This window comes from Danio rerio, chromosome 11 (genome assembly GCF_049306965.1).
Source record: "Danio rerio strain Tuebingen ecotype United States chromosome 11, GRCz12tu, whole genome shotgun sequence".
Taxonomy (NCBI): Eukaryota; Metazoa; Chordata; class Actinopteri; order Cypriniformes; family Danionidae; genus Danio; species Danio rerio.
The window spans coordinates 33,827,510-33,855,000 of NC_133186.1; the positions used below are offsets into that span (position 1 = coordinate 33,827,510).

The 27,491-nt window shown below is 33.9% G+C and overlaps 1 protein-coding gene across 2 annotated transcripts in view; it reads left to right on the forward strand.

Annotated features, from left to right (window-relative positions):
- Window positions 1-27,491, forward strand: part of egln1b (egl-9 family hypoxia-inducible factor 1b) — a 45,372-nt gene that overhangs the window by 15,212 nt on the left and 2,669 nt on the right. Inside the window, exons 2-4 of one of the 2 annotated variants that reach the window (NM_001002595.2) lie at window positions 16,585-16,704; window positions 24,690-24,826; window positions 25,914-25,981. In NM_001002595.2, the coding sequence (NP_001002595.2) occupies window positions 16,585-16,704; window positions 24,690-24,826; window positions 25,914-25,981 (325 nt within the window). The remainder of the gene's footprint in view (window positions 1-16,584; window positions 16,705-24,689; window positions 24,827-25,913; window positions 25,982-27,491) is intronic. The other variant, XM_021479593.2, reaches the window with a different exon arrangement.

A 27,491-nucleotide genomic window follows, 5' to 3' on the forward strand; every position in this document is an offset into this window, starting at 1 on the left:
TGATTATTACTCTTCATTTATTAATTTTTGTTAGGGAGACAAAAATAATAGTGACAGATGCTCCACAATAATAACTACCGTGTAGTTTTGTCGCAAGGGTATCATTTGTTTTATATTTCTGTTGAAGAAATTGCCATCAACAAACATTCAACGCTGCTGTACATAGACATTAACCTTGCGGCTGAAACGCCAGTAAAAACATGGTTTTGCAAAACAAGACAGAGTTCATTGCAGCAAATACCTGGCAGGTCACGTTATTCTCTATGGATTTTGAAGTGTGGCCGTGTTTGTATCTGATTATTACATATAGCTAGGCCTGTACATTATCTTTATTGGTGCTGTCAAGCGAATTATCATCTTCAAAAATGTTTGTACGTATGGATGTATTTAAAAAATGTTTATTACATGCCACCTTTTCTTCTGCTTTTAAGCCAGTTTCTTGAACTTTCCCTCTTTTATAAGCAAAAAAATTTGAAAGTTTTTTTTAAAGAACTTCGGCATTTCTTATTTTGGCCAATTTAAACCATTATAAACAACACAAAACAAAAACATTTTTTTTGTTCTGATAGCGATTCCTATGCTGAAGAATCACTGCCCTTCATCTGAATTTCGTGCGTCATCAGTCATGTCATGTGAAACAACCTATTCAGCTTGAAGTGCAATTTAAAGACTTAACTTGGATAATTAGGGTAATTAGGCCAATCATTGTTTAACAGTAGTTTGTTCTGTAGACAATCGAAAAAAAAAAATATTGCTTTAAGGGGGCTAATAATATTGCCCATAAAATCGTTAAAAAACAAAACAAAATCTGCTTTTATTCCAACTGAAGTAAAAGAAATAAGGTTTTCTCCAGAAAAAAAAAATAGAGGAAATACTGTGAAAAATTCCTTGCTCTGTTAAACATCATTTGGGAAATATTTGAAAAAGAGAAAAAAAGGGGGCTAATAATTTTGACTTGGACTGTATATGATTTTTTTTTTTTTTTTTTGCAATTGTGTGCTCTTACCTGAATTTTGCCCATTTTTAATCAGCTTACACTTCTATGCATTCCTTGTCTCTCAGACCTGTGTGCTGTCTTAGCTTTTTCCTCAAGGTGTTTATTAATGGTGTAGTGTGGTGTCAGTCTGCTTGAGTCTCAGTGCTTGAACAGCAGTGCAGCTGCACGCTCTGCACGTAGCTGGACTATTAGAACTGTCTGTCTGGCTAAAGTCCAGCAGCTGAGTTTTATATCAGCTCTGCATTGCTGACTGGAAGAGACGGCAGCAGGTCAAGACCATACGCAGCAAACATAGGGAAGAAAGGACACATTGTAAACCCAAGAGGGCGTCTTTCCAGGAAAACAAATCACTGTTATTGAGCTGTGTTTAAGTATATGATGACCATTATTATTATATGTATATAATGATTGGCTGTAAATTTATTTGTTAAAAAAATGAACATTGCCTTTTTTGCTCATCGTGTTGAAGGTGTTGCTTTGTAATTTATATAAACATGAAATCTGATATGCAGCACTGTGACCTTTTTAAGTGAGCAGCTCAGCATTTTCAGTGTTTTAGAGGATTTAGATCGGTTTGCAGTTAATGCTGCTCCATCCCTGCAACTGAGTTTTAGTTACTTGCATCCACTTAGAGTTCCATGATACCTTCCCATGTTTGTAATGCATATTCTTTAAAAATCTGTTTTCAACAAAAGAGAAGCACTTCAAAAGAGAAACATCTCAAGTTTTCTATCAAAACAAACAAACAAACAATGGTTTAATGTTTTAAAAGCAGAAAGAAAAAGAACTAAATAAACATTCTTAAAAATAAAATGGTAATTATAGTGTTGTTATATTCAACATTTGCTACAACAACATCAGTAATAATAATAATAATAATTAATATTATTATTTTCATAATAATTACATTGTTAGTGTTTAGTATTATATTTCTCTTAATTTACTATTTGGTTAGACGATAATAATCAAAAATAAGAATAATAATAATACAAAATTCCAGTTGACTTTGTTTGCCCGATTTGTCAGATTGTGCCAACTAAAATTCATAATTTCATATTGGAAAATAACTTCTGATAGAGTATGCATCAGAGCAGCTAGAACATTCTGTTTAACATTAAAAAAAAAAAAAAAATATATATATATATGTATATATATATATATATATATATATATATATATATATATATATATATATATACATGATGTGACAATTGCCTGCATGTGGTTTCCTTTACCATTTTCTATGGCATCTCTCATAACTAGACGATCATCAACCGTTTTCTCGGATGATGACAAACGAACAAACTATTGCTGCTGCTCATTGTTGTTGTGCTGTGTTTGTCTGAGGTAACTAGTCTACAATTATTACTGAAATGTGTATCTTTCATAAAAAGTGTGAAGCCGATTGGTTAGTTTTAATTACATGAGTCGTGGTGTGATTGCATTATTTGACAAAGTTCTGATGCTTTTCAACTAAGTGTACCTGGACAATGTGCGATCGTCACGTGTGCGCTGTTTCCTCAACATGTGCGCATGTGTGCTCCCATGCACTCTCATGTGCACGTCGTGCCATACATGGCCTCCATTGGAAATGACGAACTTGCACCCTAAGCATATCGCCATTGCTTCCAAGGCGCACGCAGAGCAACCACATTTAAACAAAACTTATTTATCATTATTGACAATGGTGTTTGGTCAATATATACTGATACTGATTTTATCGCCAGCCCTATGTTTTTTTTATTAATTTATTTTTTATTATATGATTGTAAAAATAGTTTTTATGTGCTAGAGAGAGATTACTAAATTTATTTTTGGAAATGCTTAAAGCACCTGCCACACTAATGAAAATTACAACCCTCTTTTGCCACTATTGATTAATGCAATCTCAAACCTCTTTTAACATCATTATTGGTGAACATTTCAAGTCTAATAATAAAGTGTATTGCCCACAACCATGTTGAAATACACACACACACAGTTAAACACTGATTGAAATGCTTTTTGTCTTTTGGTACTATGGCATGCATCCACTCCATCTCCTTCACCCTCGTCTGTGGTCATGCATCTTTGCAGGCGATGATGAGAGACTGCCGGCATGGCATCCTGACGCAAAACCCGCTGCACAATATTAATGCCTGCCATCCACATCCACCCACCCCCTTCCTCGCCTGGTTGTTTTCTCAACCCAGCATGCCCTGCGTGCTGTATACTCTCTGACGCAGTTGGCTCCCACCTGAATGATTGAAGCACCGTTGAGCGATTTCACCCTTATCTGCTCCAGCCCATTCACGTGGGGGGCTCGCAGATTGCGTCAATGCCCTCAGCTCGCTTTTTTGTCCCGGCTTGTCTGTCTTTTCCTCTCCCCCTATATCCCCTTGCCTAAAGCACACACTCACGCTCTTCCCCCTGCAGCCTTTGTTTACGTTGTCCCGAGCTTTTGCACCTGCCGCCAGGGAAAACAGTTCAGGTTGAAATGTCGTCACATGTATTGTGATCAATCGTGCATTGCGTGCCATTGCACTCGGCTGGAAATGCCTATCTTTTAAAGCAAAGGCTGAACATTTTAATTCCAGATGAGTTTAACAGGGGAAAAATAGATAACAATAGCTAACGTCTCACTGACTGGTCCTAGCTTGGCCTTTCCGTGACTCCTGCATTCCTTGTCTTCCACTTGAGATGAGTGATTTACAACCAGTCACACCCTAGCCCCGCTAACGCTTATGTCGTTGTTGGAAAAAAGTCCTCATGTATACTCGCTTTGAGTTTTTTTTTAATTTCTCCGCATGTGTTGCTTTCCTCTGCTCTCGTCTTTTCTCCGGGAACGATGATGCTGTTTCACTGGAAATCTAATATCGAATTATAGACTTCAGGAAGCTGGGGAGGAGAGATGTTAAGGGAGGGTTATGTAGTGCTTGTTTGAAGCTTTGTGTTATTGTGAGTGAAAGGGTGTGTGTCTGTTAGGACCGTTAGTGTTCACATTTTTTTTTTTACAGCTTTGTTTGTGTCATGGATTTGTGGCCTTGGTTTACATACTTGGCAGGTCGCTGTTTGTGGGAGGTACTAGTCTGGGATTGGCTGGAATATATGTGATTTCTGTTATTTATTTTCTTAAATCATAGCTTGACAGAATATATGGTGCAGGGATAAAGTACATTCAGGAGGTTGTTATTGCAGAAATAAGCTAGACAGGCTTGTATAAAGCCTCGTACACAGTGGGGGACTTTTGCTTAGCATTTTTTGACACCGCATTCAAACCAAGCAATTTTTACAGGTGATGAGCAGCGTGAACATACAAAATCACCCCCTTACTTTAGATTGTACTTAATGAACTTACAAGTCTTAAAAAAGACAAGTGAAGTGAAACTGACCATTGAGTCCTTTTTGCTACTCTCTATAAAGCACCTTTCTGCTGACATTAAGCCTAATCAAGTTGAGCTTTATTCTCATTTTGCTACATGTGTGGACATACAGAGGAACAAAATGTTGTCTCATAGGACTATGGTGCCACATAAATTAAGTATATATACAAACACAACACTGGACAACCTATGCTAACAACAAACCTATGCATAACTAACATTTACTACAAGATACTTAACTATACACACAATGGCCCATTTTCACAGAGTGATACGGTTTGGTTTGATATGCTTTTATAACTCTTTCTACTGTCAAAATTAAAAAAATAAAAATAAAAAAAGCAAATCGTACCATATCACTTTTTGGGTACTCTTTTGAAAGGGTACCTAGCACAACAAAAGGGTACCAAAAGGTGTAGCCAGACGCGCAGCTGAACATTATTGGTTTACAGTAGGGCTTTAACGATACACCAAACCCACGATTCGGTTCGTATCACGATTTTTGACCCACGATTCGATTCGTATCACGATTTTTTATTTTATTTTTTGGGGAAAAAAAAGATTTTTAAAACTATTTTTAATTAAATAACATTTGAAAAATCTTTATAAACTAAACATCAAAGAACAATATTGACTATGCAAATTATTAACAATATAAATAGCCATATATAAAATAAATAAATAGCCAAAGCTATATCACTTTTGTTTTCTTTGTAACAAAATACTGTTGAAAAACCAAACTAAACTCCATTGTTTAGATGGTTCAAGCATGTTGAAAATTATTTTTCAATCAAGTTCTCTTGCATAGAAAAAGTAAATTAAATATCTAGGGATGCTCATTTCGGTTAATTTTGCTAACCGACAACCGCCGCTCATTAATCGGTTATTAACGGTTAACTGGTCAGATTACTATTAATTTTATATTAAACAAATTGACGTGTCTATTTTGTGTATGACACATTAAATATTGCATTTTAAAATACTGATTTATTTTTATATATTAATAGCGGAACAGAACAACAGAGCATCTTCACGCACCTGCAGTGTTTAGCACAGAAGAGCAGAATAATCTAAATAAAATGAATAAAATAAATAGGACTGCCCTAAATTATTTTCACTTAAATAATTAATTTATTTTACAAAACGAAAATACTGACTGATTCTTTTTAATAACCGGCATAGGCTTTTTTTTCCAATCATACGTTTATTTCTTCCGTCAAATAAAAATCGCAGACTTCCTCAAATTGCTTGCTCCACGGAAAATATGCATTTATGTAATGCCCCGCTGTTATTATTATAATCACAAAACCTTTTACATTTTAATAGAAATCCTTATTTTAAAGATTATGTCCTGATATAGCCTATGGTTTCCTCTCTCTCCCTCGCGGTTCAAGTGCGCGCGCTGCCTGATGAAAAGACAACAACACGCGCGCATATGTAGACTTTTTGTAAACAGTTTGTTTAAATATGATATTGCATTAATCTGCGTACATGCTTTAAGCAGTAAAATAAAAAGTAAAGCCTATTTGTTGCGTTTATTACGCAGATCCAGGTCAACATAAGCGCTGGTTAAGCATCAACAGGTCTGTATCAAACAGCAATATTCTTCTTCCATTTTGCTTCTTTAGCAAATGTGTCTGTAGGCACGGGTTATACGTTATCATCCCGCAAATTAAGTATGCCTTGCAGTTAAACAAGTGGCCGAAAACAAGGCGCACCTTACTGCCTTTATGTTAACAAGGAAAAAAGAAGAGGCGCGGTCCTCTTATAAACGACTGAATCAGCTGGGTATCGATTGTGCAAAAGTGTTGCTGTCTGTGTTGTTACAATAGTAATATTTAATACTATTGTGATATTCAAGATTTGTATATTCATACAGCTCTGGATAACTTAAAACAACGATTATACCTTCAGAGCGGTGTTAATGCGTCCTGAAGTAAAGCGAAACGGCTATAAACTCCAGCAAGATAGAGTGATTATATGCAGAGTCATATACCTTTATCTCTAAATAAAGTAGGCTATAACTATAGAAACTGTGTTTATTTTAACTGAAAGCTTCGTCGTGTTTTCTGACCTCACGCACCTGTCAGTCAGCACTCTCTAAGGTTCAAACAGAAAGCGCACTGCACGGTTACAGAAAAGTTTGGCTGTTACCTGACATCTGGTGAACGCCCATCCCTCTCTGCGCAGCCACATTAACAGTGTGAGCAAATCATCGTATATGCGCTGAAAATCCGGCCGCTTTGACAGCATTGGCAATGTTTCTGGCGTTGTCGGTTGTCAAGCGGGGTTAAGTTGGTTTTGTTTTTGATATTCTTGACACATTCAGACGGCCCCTTACTAAGAGCTCCGTGCGAGCTCTCCCGGCTAAATATTGCGAGGGCTTAAACGGAGCAGTGCTTGTAATGTCGAACGAAAAAAGTGTTAATTAGCTCAACTTTTGCAGGCACGCGTGACGTTATTGGAAAGGTATCACGGGGTGGGTGTGTCGCGATTCTTCCTTATTACACCGCGACACAGGATCGTAGATCTGAGTGTCGCGATTTCGATTTTATATCGTGTATCGTTACAGCCCTAGTTTACAGAGATGTGTCAATAGCTCATGCACAAGCCAAGAGAATGAAAACAAAGGAAGCGCTATTTTTGAATACACAGACGATACACATAAAATAATGAGCCATGGTCAACCCAACCATAAGCGAACCTTGTTGTCGTCTTGATGAACTGCCACAAAGCCAAGAAGAAGAGCAGAATCTACCCGGTGCCCCGTTTACAAGGCTGTCTAAAGTGTGAACGGTTTTACTTTCTCGAGAGAGCGCTCATTTGCGCGTCTATATTTAAAAAACAAACTTCTTGAACTGATGATAATAACATGCTGGATTATTAAAGCGCTTCTGACATCCGATCCTTTCAGAAACAGACAAATGCAAGAGTGAAGAGCGAAAAAACAAAGGAGAAGCCTGAAAAAACACAGGAGCAAATTATTCTTTTTGCAAACTAAAACATGAACATACTGCCATGTTTAACTATTATTTTTATCCTTTTAAACTACATTATGTACTCGGAATGACAGAGTTACTTACTAACAGAGATTACATGTGCTGGTGAAGATTAAAGTTACATTGAGAGGTTTGCACTGACTGTGGGCTATATGTTGATATATGTTTCTCGAGTGAGAATGAAGATGACTGAAACTTTCTGGCATACACCACGCCAATGGTACCCTTTTGGCAGTGAAAACACAAGCCTGACACATACTATACTGTACCACTCAGTGGAAATGGGCCATTAGACTTAACTATACACATAATATACTTATGTATACAAGTAGTTTGTAGTGATTTGTAGTTTTGATGCGTTTATCATATAGGTCTGTGTTCATACACCAATGAAAAAGCAGCTCCACGTTAATTTTGCCGTGGTGCATCGTCATCTTTATTGAATGAAAGTGAAACTGTGCTCACCTAGAATGTTTTGGGCTTGAGCGCCTCTAAGTGGTGTTTACTGTAACTTCATTAACTTGAAGCATGTGAAAAAAGGGTCAATCTTATTAGTGGAGCAATTGTTGAAGCAGCGCATCCAAATAAATGAGCCCAATGTGTTTTTTAATGATGTTTTTATGTCTCATATTTGCACGTTGGTGTTTTCGTTGGTGTGCATGATCACATCGGTGCCCTTTGTTTGGTCATAAGGCATTAAAAGTCAATAAAATCATGATGAGTGAAAAGCATCCCAGTATACATTGATATTAAGACTGCATGGCTTTAATCTGCAAAAACAACCACTCTGGATGTAAATAATCCCGCTTATTACACAGATACTTGTCACAAAACAAAACAAAAAAATTAAACGCAAAGCTTACCGAAACAAAAACATCTGAATAGAGCATTCGGTAACCCTGTGGTTCCAAAGGTGGCGGTTGGGACCCCTTTGGGGGTTGCGTTACAATGACAGTGGGTCACTTGGTGATTAAAAAAAAAGAAATACATTTTATTAAACTATCATCTTTATTTGTATAGCGCTTTACAATTATAATTACAATATTTTAACCATAACCCTCAGAAGATAAAAATTATAGTTTTTAATAGTAAAAAACAACAACATGCAAATGAAAAGCCATCAACCTTCAGGATCGTGTGTTTACGTTAGATTAACAACACAGCAATAGCGTCAGTTGCAGCAGATTGATTTTGTAACATTGTGTTCACAAATCTCTTTAGTTGAGGTTAATATTAAATTAAACAAATTGTTAAATGACTATAAAAATCCTATTTTTGTTATACTGTAGCATTTTTTGTGTTGTCAATATGCTTGTGTTTATAAAGGTCTGTCGTATGAGCAACGATTGCATATGTATGACCACCTAAGAGGGATTTAAGGGATGCGAGTAGGGCTGCTCGATTATGGGAAAAATCATAATCACGATTATTTTTGTCATAATTGTAATCACGATTATTCAAAACGATTATCAGTTGAAGTCAAAATTATTCATCCTCCTGTGAATTTATTTTTATATATAAATATTTCCCAAATTATGTTTAACAAAGGGTTTTTTACAGTATTTCCTATAAATTTTTCTTCTTCTGGAGAAAGGCATATTTGTTTTATTTCAGCTAGAATAAAAGCAGGTTTGAATATTTTGAAACCTATAATAGCTCGATATTATTAGCCCCTTTAAGCAATATATATGTTTGATTGTGTGCAGAAGAAATTACTGTTATACAATGACTTATCTATTTACCCAAATTAAGCCTTTGAATGTCACTGAATACTAGTATCTTGAAGAATATCTATAAATATAATGTGTAAAATATAATGTACTGTCATCATGGTAAAGATAAAAGTAATCAGTTTTTAGAAATACGTTATTAAATCTGTTGTTTAAACTGTGCTTTAAGCATCTTCACTGTATTTTTGATTTTATTATTGATTAATAATAAAAACTGTCGGCAGCAGCAGGAACATCGCACGCTGTCTTTTTAAGAATAGTGCAGCTCTGATATGGTTTCTTTTTCACGTATCTTTTGATTCTCAACTTGTTAGTTTATTACACAAATGGGGGTTAATATAAATAATCAATAAACACCGTGCTCTGACACAAGTGTGCATGTATTTCACCATTAAAGCGCTCGCATTAAGCAAACAGGCTAAGCAAACACACACACACGCTACCTGTCCGAGGCCAGACACGGCGCGCGCACACACAACAGCACCTGCTCTTTTGCGCTTTTAAAATTATGAATGATGCACATACCGTGCTGCAAAAGTTACATTACAGCACATGCTTTTAGTCATTTTTACGTGGAACTGAGCTTTGCAGAGGCAAAGAGTTTACAACCGGAAAGGGGGCGGTACGTGATGGAATAATCGTTTATCTCGATTAATGGTTTTCCATAATCGTTAAAAGCCGAAATCGAAATCGGATTTTCGATTAATTGCACAGCCCTAGTTGTGAGTCACTGGCATTGTTATATTAGGGGTCGCGGGATAAAAAGTTTGGAAACCCCTGCACTAACCTGCACATTATTTAGTCCAAAGATGGAGCTCAAAAGTAAAAAAGCCAAAGCTAACAGAAACAAAACTGGTTGAATGGAGCATACACTAATCTACATATTATTCATTCACAAGATGGCACCAAACAGTCAAAAACAGCTGTGTGTATATTTCATTTAGATTAAAATACAAATGCATGTGCGTGCGTGCGTGCGTGTGTGTGTGTTAATAAAAATAGTAAATAAGATTTCAAAATTCAAAAACTTTTGTGCTTATGCTTAATGCTCTTGTCTTATAATAAATAGGCTTAAATGCTGAAATAGCATACAATTATATCTATAAATATTTATATTTTCAAAAGCATCTCATCACTACACATTACTGCTTTATTTCACATCAAATCCAAACCATTTTTATTTCATTGATTCCACGTGTAGTACTGTAGTATTTATGCTAGTATTGCAAAGAATACTGGAAAAAGATAGTTGTTTTTCAGCCACAAAACTCCCTCCCTCTTTCCTTTTTTCTCTTCCCCAGAGTCCCAGACAGACTCAACACACACACACACACACAGAGTCAGTGGAAAACACGCTGATGTCGAGTCTCTGAGGAGGACGTCTCGCTCCCTCTGACATTATGCTGTAGGGTGAGGGTTACAGGGTTAAGCTAAGACCTAAAAATTCCCTGCTGGGTTAGTACGGCTTATAAATAGAGCAGCAGGTCATGAACTGTCAGTAAAGTGATCAGGTTCAGGAGCCTACGTGCAGAAGTGGGTGAAAAAGAAGGCAAAAGGCGAGCTCCCGGAGGGGATCGATATTAGAGAGTTGCTCTGTCTGTATGTGTGTGTTTGCTCTCAGTTCACAGAAACACAGCTCTAAGTATCGTCTCAGTGTTTGTTGTGTGGTGAGGCTGGTTTGTAATGTTTTGTTAACCCTTGTGCGTCTTTTTTGTTTTGATCTGTTAATTTTGGCTGTGTTTATGCAAATAGGATTCCTTTTGGGAAATTGTTGATGTTGTTTTATTGTAATGTCTTATATTTTACCCTAGGGCTGGATGATATGACCAAAATGTTATGTCACAGTATTAGAGAGTTTATATCATGGTAACGATATTTTTCGCTATATACTTTTTTGATAGAGGAAGTTATACCAGAAAATGTACAAAAAGGCTTTTTTTTATAATAAATAAGCTTAAATATTTATGAAAGGGACTTGATCTTTAATCTTTGATTATTTTGTGTTTAATTTTAACCTTATAAATAATGTTAAAAAAAAGATTTTAGATGAACAATAAATTCCAGTGTATGTCACATTTCAGTTATTATAAACCATTCTCAAGTAACATCTTTTCACAAATGAAATGCAGTGCTCAGCATATATAAGTACACCCACGTGAACACGGGGAGAACATGCAAACTCCACACAGAAATCTTAACTGACCCAGCCGAGGCTCGAACCAGCAACCTTCTTGCTGTGAGGCTAACATGCTACCCATTGCGCCACAGCATCGACCCGTGCGCTGAGTAGTATGTCCAAATTCATATAATTCAAAAAACAGTATGAGTGAAGTACCTTGATCTCTGGTGAAGAATGGTCAGAATTTCTGGTGAGATTCTGAAGTGTGCAACCTTCACTGTCCCATGATGCAGTGCGAAAGAATTCATGAATAGGAGTGAAGCAGGTAGGTCTTGTGATGATGTCAAAATGGCATCCATTCATGCTCACATTCGTATTGTGTAGAACATACTTTTCTATCGGTCGAGTATATGTTCAAATTCAAATGAGATACCTATTGAGTAATAGGCAATTTTGGACACAGCTAATATATTTTATTTAAATAATTCGAATAAATCACTGACTTATGCTGTCTTCAATTGTTTGAAAAACACAGATCATTGCATATCTTTTCTGCTGGAGATGCTGTTGTAAATATGTAAAATGTAAATCTTACTTATACGTTAGGAACAATATAATTTAAAATTGGATTTAAAACCTTTTTCCCAAACTGCGGTATACCTTGAAAATGGTTATCGTCCCATGCGTAGCAATAACTATAATCACCCTCATTTTTTTTTCATAATTCTGTTCTTCACCATGTACAAGGAATATTTACATGCATGACCTTCAGGTCAATATTTCATCCCAGTGCCATTTAAGCAAAGAGTTATGCATTCTTTGTTAACAAGGCTTAAAATGTTTACCTATCTTTTAAAAAATCTAAATTCTGTCGTTTTTTAAAAAATTTTCAGGCTTGGCCTGTGGAGAAAATATATATATATTTTTTATATTTAATTGTTTTCTGCTTTTGAGTACTGCAGGCTAAAATTATTAAAATTCTGTACTTTATAATTATGTGATTGTATTAGTAAAGACTTTAGAGAGTGATTTCTATGCATTAGGGTTGGGCATCTAAGCTATAATGCCGATCCGATACGCATCTCGATACAAAGAATACGATCCGATATATTAGAGATACATTTGTGACATATTGCGATGCAACACGATACGATTCACACACATATCACGATACGATGCGATATTTCAGCACTAACTAATTAGATCAAGTTTATGAGATGATGTGAAAGAGGATGCTGTGCCATTGAATGAGTTTGATTATTTATAAACCAAGCAAAACCAAGACTTTTTTTACAAACTGGCTTTTCTCTCAGAGCCAGAGTGTCAGTTTACAGTAGAGGGCCATTTTAGAAGATATAGCACATATTATTTAAGTATTTTCAAGATAAACAGAATGTATAAGTGCAATATATATTAAATATAAATATATATATATATATATATATATATATATATATATATATATATATATATATATATATATATATATATTTGCACTCTTTCAACATAAAGGTTTAGCATTGCACAACAAGAATTGTGATTTAACTTTTTAACTATGAAAACAAGTTTTACAAAGATATTTTGCCACTGATTATTCAAAACTTAAGGTCGTGAACTAGCAGTGTTATGCTGCTTTGAAACATCACTGTCACTGTAAACAACAGGCTAATAAAAATATAACAAACCAGCAATCTTCTTGCTGTGAGGTGGTCAAACTACCCACTGTGCCACCGTGACACCCATTATTTTTATCATTATTATTATTAATATTATTATTATTATTATTATTATTATAATTAAATAAAAATTAACAGGAGGAGGTGTTTAAAAGCTTCGTTCTCCGTGACACTAGGCTGAATATCTTTGCAGATGAACAATGCAATAGCATTCGTTATTGGCGTAGAGCGCACAAAACTGTTGCGCACGGAAAAAAAAACTTGCAATGCTTTTCTTACCACTTTTGGAGCTGGTTAAAGCAGTGCGAAAGCCGGGGATGCAGGAACACTGGAAGATGCTTTCACAACAACACTGTGGCGCCGCTTCAAGTGAGATTTCAGATTAGTCATACTGCCTGCGTATTTTACAGATGCACGGCACATTTTGCAAATTGCATCTGTAATGTCATGTCGTCCATCCTTAAATCCATAATGTTGCTTGCAATACTTTAGATTTAAAACTCAGTGGGGAATAAAATGTTTGTTTTGCTTCTCGCGCTTTCTGGGGGCGCTCCACTAGCTTCATCCGCACACCTGATACACTGAGTTGTAGTTTAAGTGTACACATCCGCAAATCCGTTGCTAAGGCTTACTTTATGTAGGTCGATTAAATTATGCGCCAAAAACAGGTTGACAACTCTTGTTAATAAATAAAAAATACATTCTATATTAAAAATATTGGCTGTATCTCGGAAAAATCGATGCATCTCGCAAAAACCGATGCATCTCGATTTGCTTCCAAAATTTCATTCATCCTCTGCTGCTCAACCGATGCACTCGCATCGTGCACGCGCCTGACCGCGTATCGATACATATCGGTTAGTCTTCCCATCCCTACTATGCATATAACGAAGAATACATTTACATTTACATTTAGTCATTTAGCAGCACTTTTATCCAAAGCGACTTACAAATGAGGACAAGGAAGCAATTTACACAACTAAGAGCAACAATGAATAAGTACTAAAGGCAAGTTTCAGGTCTGTAAAGTCTAAGAAGGGAAGTGTTAGTAGTTTTTTTTTTTTTTTCACATGAATATATGTGTATGGGGTAGTTTCTATTATATTCAATGCTGCAAAAAAATATTATTGCATCAAATTAGATTATTATTATTTTTTTTTAGAAAATTGTTTTATCCAAGACTAATAATAATAAACTAGCTCAGGCTTTAATATATGGCATAATAACAAATAAACGTCTCAATTTAAAATACATGTTTTAAATAAAAAAACAACAACATTAGTGTACAGTATATAAACAGGCTATAACTTAATGGGTTAAAATTCTTCAGATAAAATGTTGATATGAGACCAATAAAGATATCTATGTCAGTCTTAAAATATGAAAATATGATATTTTTGACATTGATATTTTTGTCATCTTTAGACCTGTGTGTAACTTGTTGAAATTGACGCACAAGAGTTAATGTTTAAAGTTGAATGCTGAAATTAGTCACGGCCTTGTTTAACATTTGACATATTTTCATACTTGAATGAATATTCCCCAACCTTTTAAGTTATTTCTGAGCATCTAATTATAAGGAAGTAGATGTTGTTTTCTCCAGAAATGTAGTTTGACAAAGTCATGCGCAGGTCACATGCGGCCGACTGTCTATTTTTATGAGCTTTAGACTTGTTCTCCCTTTTGTAACACTCCTAACGGATGTGCACAAATACAATTACACTGCTATTTTTTTCTTTTCTTCCTCTGTGATTAATTAACACTTTCCTTGTAAACCTGGAGACCAAAATAAAAGGGGCCGAGGAAGAGCAGGAAAGGAAAAACCTCTGCAAAGGAAAGGCTTCAGCAATGGCTTCATTGTTCCCTCAGCCTCATAACCCAGATTCAACAAGATTAAAAGATATGATCATCACAAGCCTGAGAATATCACAGTTATCACCTTATTTTTTCACATAGTTCATATAGTTGTGTGATTCATTCGGTATCGTACTGTATCTACAGTGGAATTCAGTTGTCTGAGCTGCATTATATGTGTATGGATATATATATAGAGAGAGAGAGAAACGATGAAGTTATATGAATAATAGTTTATTTTACTGATCATTTTAAGATCTGTACAATTGTTTTTAAAGTTGATGTTGTTTGTTTTGATGTATTTTGATTGATTTATATTTATTGCATTTGGGTATTTTAATTTTAGTTGGGTTTATATTTCAGTAGTTTTTCATTATTCTAAAATTTTCTCAATTTAGTTTTTATTTAAAAATTTTTGGAATATTATCTTGGTATTTTCCTGGCCCTCTTTATGAGATTCATGAGAGAAGTACATGTATTTTATTGTATTTTTGTTCTTCTATTGTATTTTACATCAAATGATTTACACAACAAATTGATAAAATTGACTAATTGATTGTTTTACTTACAAGGGTTATTAAATGCAAGTAAAATTTCCTTAGTTTTATTAAATAATATTATTATTATTACTTTTTTTATTTTCTTTGAATGAAAATAAATGTCAATTAAAGGTCAATCGCATTTAGCATAACTGTATATTTATATATTCAGGGCTCGACAATAAGGACTGCGTAATGGGCCGGCTCCGACAGTAGACAGGATTGTCTGTGGGTGTCAAAATTAAAGTGCACCTTTTCAGTTATAAAATATGTATTTAAAGTAAAGTTATGCTGAATAAAACGTGTATGTATACAATTATGTTTGGCCTTGACAATTTTTGTTAAATATGTGGCTAAGAAATAGGTAATTAATAGCTATTAACTTCTGGAAACTTGAAACTTCTTGATTAACTTCCAGTGAAAATTTTGGCATTGCAAGTAAAAATCTGAACCACTGGCCCTATTGGGCAAAATCCTTAGCGTTGAGCCCTGATATTTATATAAGAATCAAAATACCTGTATTAAAATAAGCACAAACTGTGTCGTATCATGTCATCAAATGATCCTTGTTGTAAATAGCTACATATTCAGGCAAATAAACTCTTGTTAGACTGAATGACGTATTATTGGATGTCTTCATCTATCCTCTGGATATATCATGATAGGGAGCAGGGGTGTCCAAATCTTTTCTTATGAAGGGCCAAAAACCAAACTTGATTGAGGGTGGTGGGCTGAAGCGAAATATATCGAACTGTATTACGTTGAAGTTGCCATGGCAACTTTCTAATTTAATAATATTTAAAGATATATAAAAAAAATACTTTAATTGTATTAATAATTACCATAAACAATCTCATTTATAGCTAATTTTTTTATTTATTTACGAAATAATATTTTTTCTCTCAATAGTGAATATGTGTTCTAATAGTGTTTTTAGCAGCATGCCACAAATATATATCTGTCAACATCTAAACAAAATGTGTTTTAGGGCTTCATGACCCTTTGTTTAATTTCAGTTTTGCTTTTTTTAGCAATTATACAAACAAAAATAAGGTTATGTATATTAGAAATGACGATTTCTCTTTGAGAGATTCTCCCCAACCTTCCCCATCATTTGTCTATTATTTGTCTCTGATTGATTAGCAGGCCAAATCAAGTAACTTGGGCCAACTTTGTCCCACGAGCCCTAGTTTGGGCATGTCTGATATAGAGTAAAAAAATACTAATAATTTTGCTCAAGAAAAAAAAACTATTTGGTTGGCTCCTTTGGAACAGTAATAAAATGACCCTTTTATTATTATTTTTTAGGCAATGGTGGCATGTTACCCTGGGAATGGGACAGGATATGTAAGGCATGTGGATAACCCTAATGGAGATGGGAGATGTGTCACATGCATATATTACCTGAATAAAGACTGGGATGCCACGGTAGGTGTTTTTTTTTTTTTTTCTGTGTGTGTTTGTTTTTTTGAAGTTCATAAACTTGTATATATTCTGTAGCGTGTAAAGCTGCACAAGATTAGTTTAAGCTCTCGTCTGTTTGTTTAGAGTTCTTATCTGATGTAGACGGCTCAAACTTGCATCTGAGCTTACGTTCAATACAATGGAAGTTCAAAACTGTCCTTGTGCAGGAAGTTTGCTGTAGGTGCTTTATATCAATAGGCCACACGAGAGATTGTTTATGTGCTGTTATTACAGGTCTGCTAAAACAAGAAAACTTGTGTGCGCATGGCTTTGTATATAAATACAAAATCTATTATTTTGTAATATTAATATGCATTTTCATGTACAGAGGGTGACAGTAGCTTGAGTCGAGATGCTGATGTAAAACTGTTTTTGTTAACAATAACAGTAACATCTGTACAAAATTTGGTAACATTGTCATTTCTGCATTTAAATTAACCATTGAAGTTTAATAGAATAAAACATTTGTAGATAATGATAACCACAGGTTAACAAGGTATAACACCATGATAAATGGTAATTATAAGGTTTCTGTGGTGTTTGTTAAAAAAAAGTAACCATAAATCCATTTAGTTATAAATGCAAATGCATAAAACTGCAGTAGTTAAGTAACAATAAAAGTTTATTTTTTTTAAACGAGGTTAATGTTGAGTTGCATTTTAGACACACATTCTGTCAGATTTTTTTCACTGACAAAATTACTTCCATATAAAGCCAAGGCAGATCATTTGTGCACGTTTCAGATCATCACTGCAATATTTTGTTCCTGAATTATTGTGTTTATGAATTCATTAAGGCAGTAATTCAGTTAATAATTTATAAAACCAGGGTTTTGCTGCTTATTAAATGAATCAGCTTTTGTGAATCAGTGAATCACTCATTAAATCAGCTACTGGAGGGTTTAGTGCCATATTTATTTATTCAATACAAAAAAATGTAGATGTGACTCTCTATAGAACAAACATGATTGATTTTATTTTATTTCATATTTTCACATTTATGAGAAAAAAGCCTCGGTATGGATTAGGGTTGTAACAATATACCGGTATGACGGTTTACCACGATTTGAACGTGCACGATTAACATACCATGAACAATTGCATATCAACGGTTTTAACCCTTAAAGACCGAGACAGCTGCCCGCGGCTAAAAATAAGTATTGCTCTTAAATGTTTAATAACTTTTGATCCGCTGATCTGATTCATACAATTCAAAGATTGGCATAAAGAAGAGAATCTCAGCTTTCCAGTGCTGTATAACATTCACATAACATTCGCGGACTTTCAGAGGCTCCGGAATCAGTGCGGTTACGTCATCAAAATTTGACAACGCTGATTTGACAAAGAAACGCTCGTCACTGTGTCTCCGGACAAACCAGACATGATACATTGATGCATTGTCCCTCCTCCATGCCCAGATTGGTTCAAACTCGCTATATTACAACTAATAAGCATAGGTTCCGCTTTTGTTTGTGGACCAACAAAGAGCTTTTTGAACAACACGGAATGAGAGAAAGGCATACATTTATGCGCGGCTAAATAAAACGCAAAAAAAAGTTTTGCATGAAATAATCCTCATACTAAGTACTTTTGCATGCACAGCAGCACAGAAACATGACAAAACAGTGACACAGCAAAGACGAACTGCTGCTCTTGCTGTTTTCAAAAGACGCAAATGAAGATGCAGCTGTTTGTCTGTATTGCAGACAACCATATCCAAATCCATATCCACAGACAACCATATCCATGCTGGCACATAAAACCTAAGGATGTTCCATATTGAATCTAGTTTAGTTATGTAACTATTTATAGTATAGTAAATATTTATATCTATTTTTTACTGAGGATTTGCACCATGTTTATTTGGACTTTATTTGGACTTTGACACATTATTTATTATTTTCTTATTTTTTATTTGTTCATTGTAAGTGGTGTTGTTTATAGTAACTAAAAATATATTATTTGGAAAGTCAAATTTGCTTTACTGTTCTATTATTTTGTAACATTTGTAACATACCGTATACCGCGAAACCGTCAAACCGTGGTATTGTTTTAGACGATTATCATACCGTAAAAAATTCATACCGTTACAACCCTAGTATGGATGTGAAATTGTTATTCGTGTGACTTTGGTAAATCAAATAAAATAGTTTTAAAACATTAACAGAGATATTTTTGAGTATTTCTAAAGTACTGTAAAACACTTGCATATATATATGTATATATATATATATATATATATATATATATATATATATATACACATACATATATAGAATTAGAATATTAAGAATATATAGAATATTTCTCAAATTATGTTTAATTATAGAGCAAGGACATTTTCAGAGTATGTCTGATTATATTTATTCTTCTGGAAAAAGTCTTATTTGGTTTTGTTTTTTCGGCTAGAGTAAAAGCAGTAAAAAAAAACATTTTTCATCATGGCAAAAATAATATAAGTCAGTCATTAGAAATGAGTTATTAAAACTATTATGTTTACAAATGTGCTAAAAAAAATCTTTTCTCCGTTAAACAGAAATTGGGGAAAAAAATAAACAGGGGGGCTAATAATTCTGAATTCAACTGTATGACTATTACTCAAACCATTGATTTCCCATTTATGCCTCAGTATCATTACGCTTCATGTTTCAACATTAAATCCATGATAAATGTTGGTGATTTGTGTATCACTGTGACATCGTGTTACTCTTGTGTCAGTGCTTTTAAGAATATTGAGCTGTTTCGTCTGGCCATAAAGGTTTAAATTACATGGAGATATTTGTAGTTTCAAAGAATTCTCAGCTCAACTTGAATGTTTTCTCACTGGATCTCATAGCACTGTTCAGTGGTTATGTGACTGTGACCAATCTGTGAGTAAATATATTTGCTTTAAGGTTGTGCTGTGCTGTTTTCCAAACTGAGCTCATAAATAGTCAGTGTGTCGCAGTATAATTAAATAGTAGATATCCATTACTGCCTTATTAGAGAAAATGACTGAAAATAAGAAGCAAAAAGGTATTGCTGTGCTGGTTTTTGTTTTCTCCAGCTATAATCACTGTGTGGCATAAAATGGCTTGCACACCGGACCTGGAAAACGCTGCACTATGAAACCCATTCATTTCACTATGCAAAGGCCAGTTTGTTGCTGCGTTGACCAAAGTGGAAGAGCAGCAGGGAGTGTTTAATTTGATTTTTTTCTAAATCTGTAAAATATAAGTTGAGTTAAATTCACAAAGTTTTACAAATGTATTATTTATTTAATAAAATAATAAATAAATATCACAAAGCATTTTTTGTTTTCAGTTTTCACCCAAGTGCATCTTGAATTGTCAGTTTCAGTGCATCCCTAATAAATAACACCTTTTGATGTGTTGGAGCGTAATGTTTTTCATATTCAACACCTCACAGGTTGCCAAAGATTTTGAGATGTTATTGTTACTGCAAAATTATAACAAGCAGGCTAAAACACTCCCAGATAGACAGATGAGCTGTCAGTCAGGAACACTCACTGCCTATCATTTGCACAAAAATGATGCCTATTAGCATTGTTTGATCGTTCAAATGATGAATATTCACTCATCATTTGTTTTTTTTTCTCATGTGGAGTCAAATCTTTGAGTTTTTGTCTTCTGTAGAACTTAAAAGAAGATATTTTAAACAACAATGCTGGTATAGAAAAAAACGATTTCTGCAAAATTGTTGCTAACAGTATGGGTTGAATTTAAACAAACAAATACAATTTTACTGAAAGTTTTCAACTTAATACTTTTAAATTTGTTCAACTTAATTTGTTCATTTAAATTTAGCCCAAATAAATAGTTTACAACCACTTGCCGTTAAAAAATTTTTGTAAATCCAAGGAATGATGTTTGAATCAGTTTTTAGTGTAGTTGGCAGTGGCACCTATTGACTTTCACAGTGGGAAAATAATGACATTGCAAGACAGAGGGTGTCAGCTTCCACCATTCTTCAGAATATCTTCTTTTGTGTTCAACAGAAGTGAAATTTGGCAGAATTTTCATTCCCTTGAACCTAAATATAGCCTAATAAATCCGAATCGAATCGTGCGTGGTATTTTCCTCCTGTCTTTAGGTTATGTGAAACATTTATTGTTGAATTTCCATGAACTGAAGACTGAAATCTTTCCAGCCCTTGACCGCCTCTGTCACCTGTCAGATCTGCGTCAGAGAGACGCTTCTTCTCCAGCACATTCCAACCAGCCGTGGAAACCATCCAGGATGTTCTTCATCTTATATGATGTCAATGGAAAAGAGAGAGTTGGCCAGTAGCTGGAGATATTTACAGCACTTTATCATTGGCACCCTTGGTAAAAACATAAATGAAGAAGGCTAGAAAACAGTGTGTTTATTGTTTAACCCTTTCATCATTTGCTCAAAATATTGTTTTTTTTTTGTCTTTTTAAAATCATTATGTGGTGATGTCAGATTATACCTTTTGAGACTTGCAAGACCTACAAGAATTAACTGCAAATCTCCAGCTGTGATTCTCCTGCTCCTGAACCTCCTGCTTACAGTTGTGTTGGGACAAGATTAACACACATCCTCTTCCTGACTGATACATAACATTGGAATTTTTTTATTATTTTCCTAATTGTGTAATTGTAATTGTGTAATTCCTAACAGTTTCATAGTGTTTCTGATATTTTCTCATAGCCAGATAACCATACCAGTATTGGAGTAACACATTACAAGTGACACAAGTAATGTAATAATATTTTATTTCTAAGTAAAGAGTAAAGTAATTTATTACTTAAAATAAAAAAAAGTAATAATACTTGAGTTACTTTTTTGAAAATGTAACTCAAGTTACTTTTTTGGTTAAATTAATTAGCTTTTAAAATATAAATTGCTGAATCAAAATTGCAGTATAGTCACAATGAATCACACTGTCAGTGAGAGAATGTGTTCATTAATTTTGAACGCATCGAAGAAAAGGAAAAGGGGATTATCTCAATGGATAGTTATTTTTCTTGAGACAAATAGAACAAAAGCAGCAAACAAATTGCTTTAAACTTTTAGCAATTGGTATACACTCACTGGTCACTTTATTAGGTACACCTTACTAGTACCGGGTTGGACCTCCTTTTGCCTTCAGAACTGTCTTAATCCTTTGTGGCATAGATTCAACAAGGTACTGGAAATATTCCTTAGAGATTTTGGTCCATATTGACATAATACCATCACGCAGTTGCTGCAAATTTGTCGGCTGCACATCTATGATGTGAATCTCCCGTTCCACCACATACCAAAGATGCTCTATTGGATTGAGTTCTGGTGACTGTGGAGGCCATTTTTGTTCAGTTAACTCAGGACAGTGTTCAAGAAATGAACTAAGATGGTTCTAGCTTTATGACACTGTGTGTTGTCCTGCTGGAAGCAGCCATCAGAAAATGGGTACACTGGTCATAAGGCATGGACATGGTCTGCAACAATACTCAGGTAGGCTGTGGCGTTGACATGATGTTCAATTGGTTCTAATGGGCAGAAAGTGTGCCAAGAAAATATCCCCCACACCATTACACCACCAGCACCGGCCTGAACCGTTAAACGAGGCAAAATGGATCCATGCTTTCATGTTGTTTACACCTAATTCTGCCCAATGAACTGCCACTTACTGGATATTTTCGATGTGTTTTTGGACCATTCTCTGTAAACCCTAGAAATGTTTGTGCATGAAAATTCCTGTAGATCAGCAGTTTATGAAAAACTCAGACCAGCCTGTCTGGCACCAAAATTCATGCCACGTTCAAAGTCACTCATATCCCCCTTCTTCCCCATTCTGATGCTCGGTTTGAACTGCAGCAGATCGTCTTGACCAGGTCTACATGCCTAAATGCATTGAGCAGCTAGCATGTAATTGGTTGATTAGAAATTTGTGTAAATGAGCAATTGGATTAATAAAGTGGCCGGTGAGTATTTACGACACATACAGCCATATTTTATGTGTTTTTAAAAGGTAAATGTAGGTGTAAGTTATACAGTGAGTTGTTAATTGCAGAGCTGCTTTATTAAAAAAGAAAAACACAAACATAGCATAAATAAATGTGTGTATATAAAATTGAAGTCAGAACTATTAGCCTTCCTGAATTATTAGCCCACTTGTATTTTTTGTTCCCCAAATTCTGTTTAACAAAGATTTTACCCATTTCTAAACATTAGGCAAGTAAGGGTAATTAGGCAAGTCGTTTACTTAGTCGTTAGATTAAACAATAAAGAAACAGTGTTTTCACAACCTTTTTGCCTTATGTTTACCAACAGTGCTAATGTTAGTGCGAGGAAAGAAGGATGTATTGCGATTTGCGGTGTTTAGTCTACTGTACTTTAAATACACAAGGGCAAGTCTTTTATATAGATACTGGACACAAGAATACAGTGTTTTCATCTCAGTGCTGTTTTCATTCATTCTTTCGTTTTGGTTGTGAGAATGTCAGATGTGTGATGTAACTGCACACACAACCCTGGTGTTTTCTGTTTTTCTCAAGTGGCACAGGAAGGCAGTAATACATGCTTTAAACTCCCGCTCTCTCTCTCACACTCATTTCAACCCTTCATTGAATGCAGAGGAAAATATCCGTCTCACGCAAACCTGCTTGTTCCCGGTTGTCTTGGCTTATGTAAAAGTCAGTGTGTCAAATATTTTTTTTCTTTAAGCTAAAATTAGCATCAGGTTGTCCTGGAGCAGGAAAAAAAAGACATTCCCTCCCAGAGTTTTCCCATCCAAACCATTCTGTGTGGTGTAAATAAAACTGTCAGTTTTGTGCTACAATTTGTGTTTGATTTATTGATTTATTTTTTTTGTATGTTTTGATGATCAATATTCCATTTATTTGTAAAAAGCTGTATGTAATATTGTGAAATATTGTTAGCGTTCTAACAGTTTGTTTTATTTTAATATATTTATTAGGGATTCACAAATACAGATTATTGGCCGATAACTGATAAATCTTTAGATTTTGAGGCCGATAACCAATATATTAGCTGATAATATATTGTAAATATTTGAAAATGTAATATTTTTATACAGTTAGCAACTGATTTCATTTTAAAAACTTTATAAAAGTTTGAACTGATCTTAGAGTAGCCTACTCAAAACAAAACAAACAAAAAAAACAAATAATTAAAAAATTGCAAGGTGATTATATTCACCTATATTCAAGCTTTCACATAAATTATCATGCTAAAAATAAATCCTTTCCTTTTCTTCACATAGCAAATTAACAAGCAAATTGACTGTTGCATAAAAATAATAGGTTTATTGACAACTGGATTTATAAACAAACAAGTTGTTGGCACTAGTGTTTTTTTTTTTTTTTTTTAATGTCGTTTTTTTTTTTTTTTTTGGTGATGGGATAATTGATAAAAACAGGTTTTGCTCTTCTATTCACGTCTTTAATAAATAAAACGTTAAAAGAATTTGTTTTGAGTTTTTTATTGTAATGAAAAGCAATCAATTTATTAAATCAAGAAACGTTAACTGAGTACACCTTTAAATATTGAAATACATATACATTGTTTGTGTTATTATATTTCAATTTAAATAAATCTGTATATTTCATTTTCTTTAACTTTGTGTTTTATTTATTTATTTAGATTTTATTCATTTTATTGAATTCATTTTTTATTTTATTTTAGTGAATCAGAATATGGGGCAAAATGTTAATGTCAGGATTTTAAGTTAAAACAGAGTTTTATAAATATATACAATTTAATTTATTAACTTTGTTTATCTATTTGACTTCTGTATTCTGGTCTTTTTGATGTTGTAGTTGAACAATTAGTCAGATATGAAAACTGAGTCATTTGCCGTGCTTGTAACCACTTACAAACAAATAGAAGTTGACTTACAGTAACTAAAACCGGTTTAGTTTCAGTATATGTAGCTATATGTCAAACTGTAAATTATAGTATTATATCTGCTTTGTCTCTTTAGGAACATGGTGGCCTTTTGCGGATCTTTCCAGAGGGAACAGCTCAGTTTGCAGACATTGAACCCAAGTTTGACAGACTTTTGCTGTTCTGGTCAGACAGAAGGAACCCGCATGAGGTCCAGCCAGCTTATGCCACAAGGTCAGTGAGAAGGAGACACAAGTCAGAATTATTAGCCCCTGCTGTATATTTTTTCAAATTTTTTGGTCTAACAGAGAGAAAAAAAATTCAACAATAGTTTTAATAATTAATTTTTAATAACTGAATTCTTTTCTCTTTGCAATGATGACAGTACATAATATTTTACTAGCTGTTTTTCAAAACTCTAGTATTAAGCTTAAAGTGCAATTTAAAGGTTAATTAGGTTAACTAGGCAGGTTAGTGTACTTAGGCAAGTCATTGTATAACAATAGTTTGTTCTGTGGACAATCAAAAAAATATCTAGCTTCAGGGGGCTAATAATTTTTACCTTAAATTTAAAAAAAAAAAAATACTTTTATTCTTGCCAAAAGAAAACAAATAAGACTTTCTCTAGAAGAAAAAATATATATATAGGAAATACTGCGTAAAAATTCCTGCCTGGGAAATATTTAAAAAGAAGAAAAAAATCACAGAAGGGCGAATCGTTTTGACTTCAGCTGTACATGCAAGAAAGCGTGTACCATGTAGCCATGTACCTGTCAGTTTTCAGATTTTGGGCTTTTTAGCTTTCCATAAAGTATTTATTCAGAAAATAAGCAAAACCACACATGGAAGTGAAGATTTCATTGACCTATTTTAAAGGCTGTTTTCTAAAAAATGCCATAAATCTCCACTTCAGCAGCTCTTAAAGTTACTTTTTATATATATCTGTATTCTGAAGGTTTTACTGAAGGATTTGTTTTACATAATTTTGTCTTGCAATAATGATTTTTGATTCCCAAAATCCCATTGAGTCTTGTATATCAAAAAATGAAACATTTTGAACTTGACTTCATTGGATTTTCATATTTGATGGCGTGTATTTCAAGAAATATTGCTTCATTTTCATATTTAAACATTCAATTTTAGAAAATTTGGAGTAGAAAAATGTTTGTAATTCTTAATGTAGTCAACTGGGGACTATGCTATTATCATTATTATTATTTTATTACCGTATTATTATTATTTTTTACCATATTGGCTTATGTCTTTTGAAACCTGTCACTGCTTGTGTTTATATCCAGTTGTGCGTGATGTTTGTGTGCAGGTATGCTATAACGGTGTGGTATTTTGATGCTGATGAGCGAGCTCGAGCTAAAGAGAAATATTCAACAAGTGAGTATTTTTTGTATTGTTTAAATTAATGTAAACTTAAAGCGAAACAAAAAATAACTTTTTTGTTGTTTTATGCAAAGAAAAAAATACGTTTCAATGTTTTTTTACTTGCACAATAAACAGCTCGCTTGATATATTTTAATGGATGAAAAGTTGTGTGTATTTTGGATTGTTTTATAGAAAAAAAAGTATTGTATTGCCTGAGGAGAATTATATTTTTAACAGTAAAAATAATTCATGTGTAATAAAACTGTAATGTTGTGAAAAATAACAATGTAATAGAACTTTTTCAGTTTTTTGCATTTTAAATGTCTTTTTTTCCCCAAAATACTTCAAAGTTGAATTTTCATCATTAAGCCAGTCTTTAGTCTTTAGTGTCACAGGATTTTTCTGTAAATTATTTTAATATGCAGATTTGGTGCTCAAAATATATCATGTTTTTGTCAGTATACACTTTATTATTTTTTCAGATTTCTATAAATTAAAATCTCAAAAGAATAGCAATGTGTTTACAAAAACAATATATTTGTAACAATATTTAAGTCCCTAATGTTTCTTTTAATCAGTGGGCTCTGCACAGATACAGATTTAAAGCCAATGATAAACTTCCGGTGAAAGTTTATTGTGACTATTTTCAGTTTCACAAGGTCGTTTTTACAGCATCGATGTTGTAATGTAATTACAATACATTCAGTTAAATAGAAATAAGCATTAATTTAGTTGTTCAAGCAGAAAACTAGATGAAAGACCACTAGCGCCATCAGTAGCAACAGGCTTGCACATAAATTTCATTGAAAATACTGGGGTAAAATAAACTGTCATTATTTAAAGATACGGAGAGGGCAAATGGAATTTAATGCAGTGCTTCTTGTCCAGTCTGAGACCCACTTCATATCATATATCTAACAGGGAGTGAAGATCGCTGATTTTTAAAGAAATCGGATCTTAAACGTGACAATTTTGTAATGACCATTGGGTTGCCTGGCCGAAAATTAAAAGTCTGTGTACAAATAGCCCATTTAATGTTACATTGCTGAATCAAAGTATTATTCATTATTTAAAAAAACAATAATCTTCCTCCCAACAATGCCACCATTTCTATTTCAAATGTTAAAATAATGAACCACACTAATATTCTTCTTCTAATAACATATCTTGATTATTAAGGGGGGCATAAACTGCCTCTGTTTTTATTACCACTAATTTATATCCTCTTTCAAATTAAAATTAAAATAATTGCCTACTTTTTCTTCAGTACGCTGTTTAAATAGACTGTAAAGTAAATGCCTACTGGCCTGGGGTGCGTTTCCCAAACAACGACCTAACTTGTGGCTGAACTATAAAACAACGATGTAGTGAATAGTGTTTTCCAAAACCCATAGATTCTTTGTCGCAGATCCATCATGTGAACCACATTAGTTATAACATAAAACGCCCATAATGATGGCCTAAATGTGGTGGAGTAACAACTACTTTAGAGAAAAAACGCATATTTGCTTTGTGCAAATTA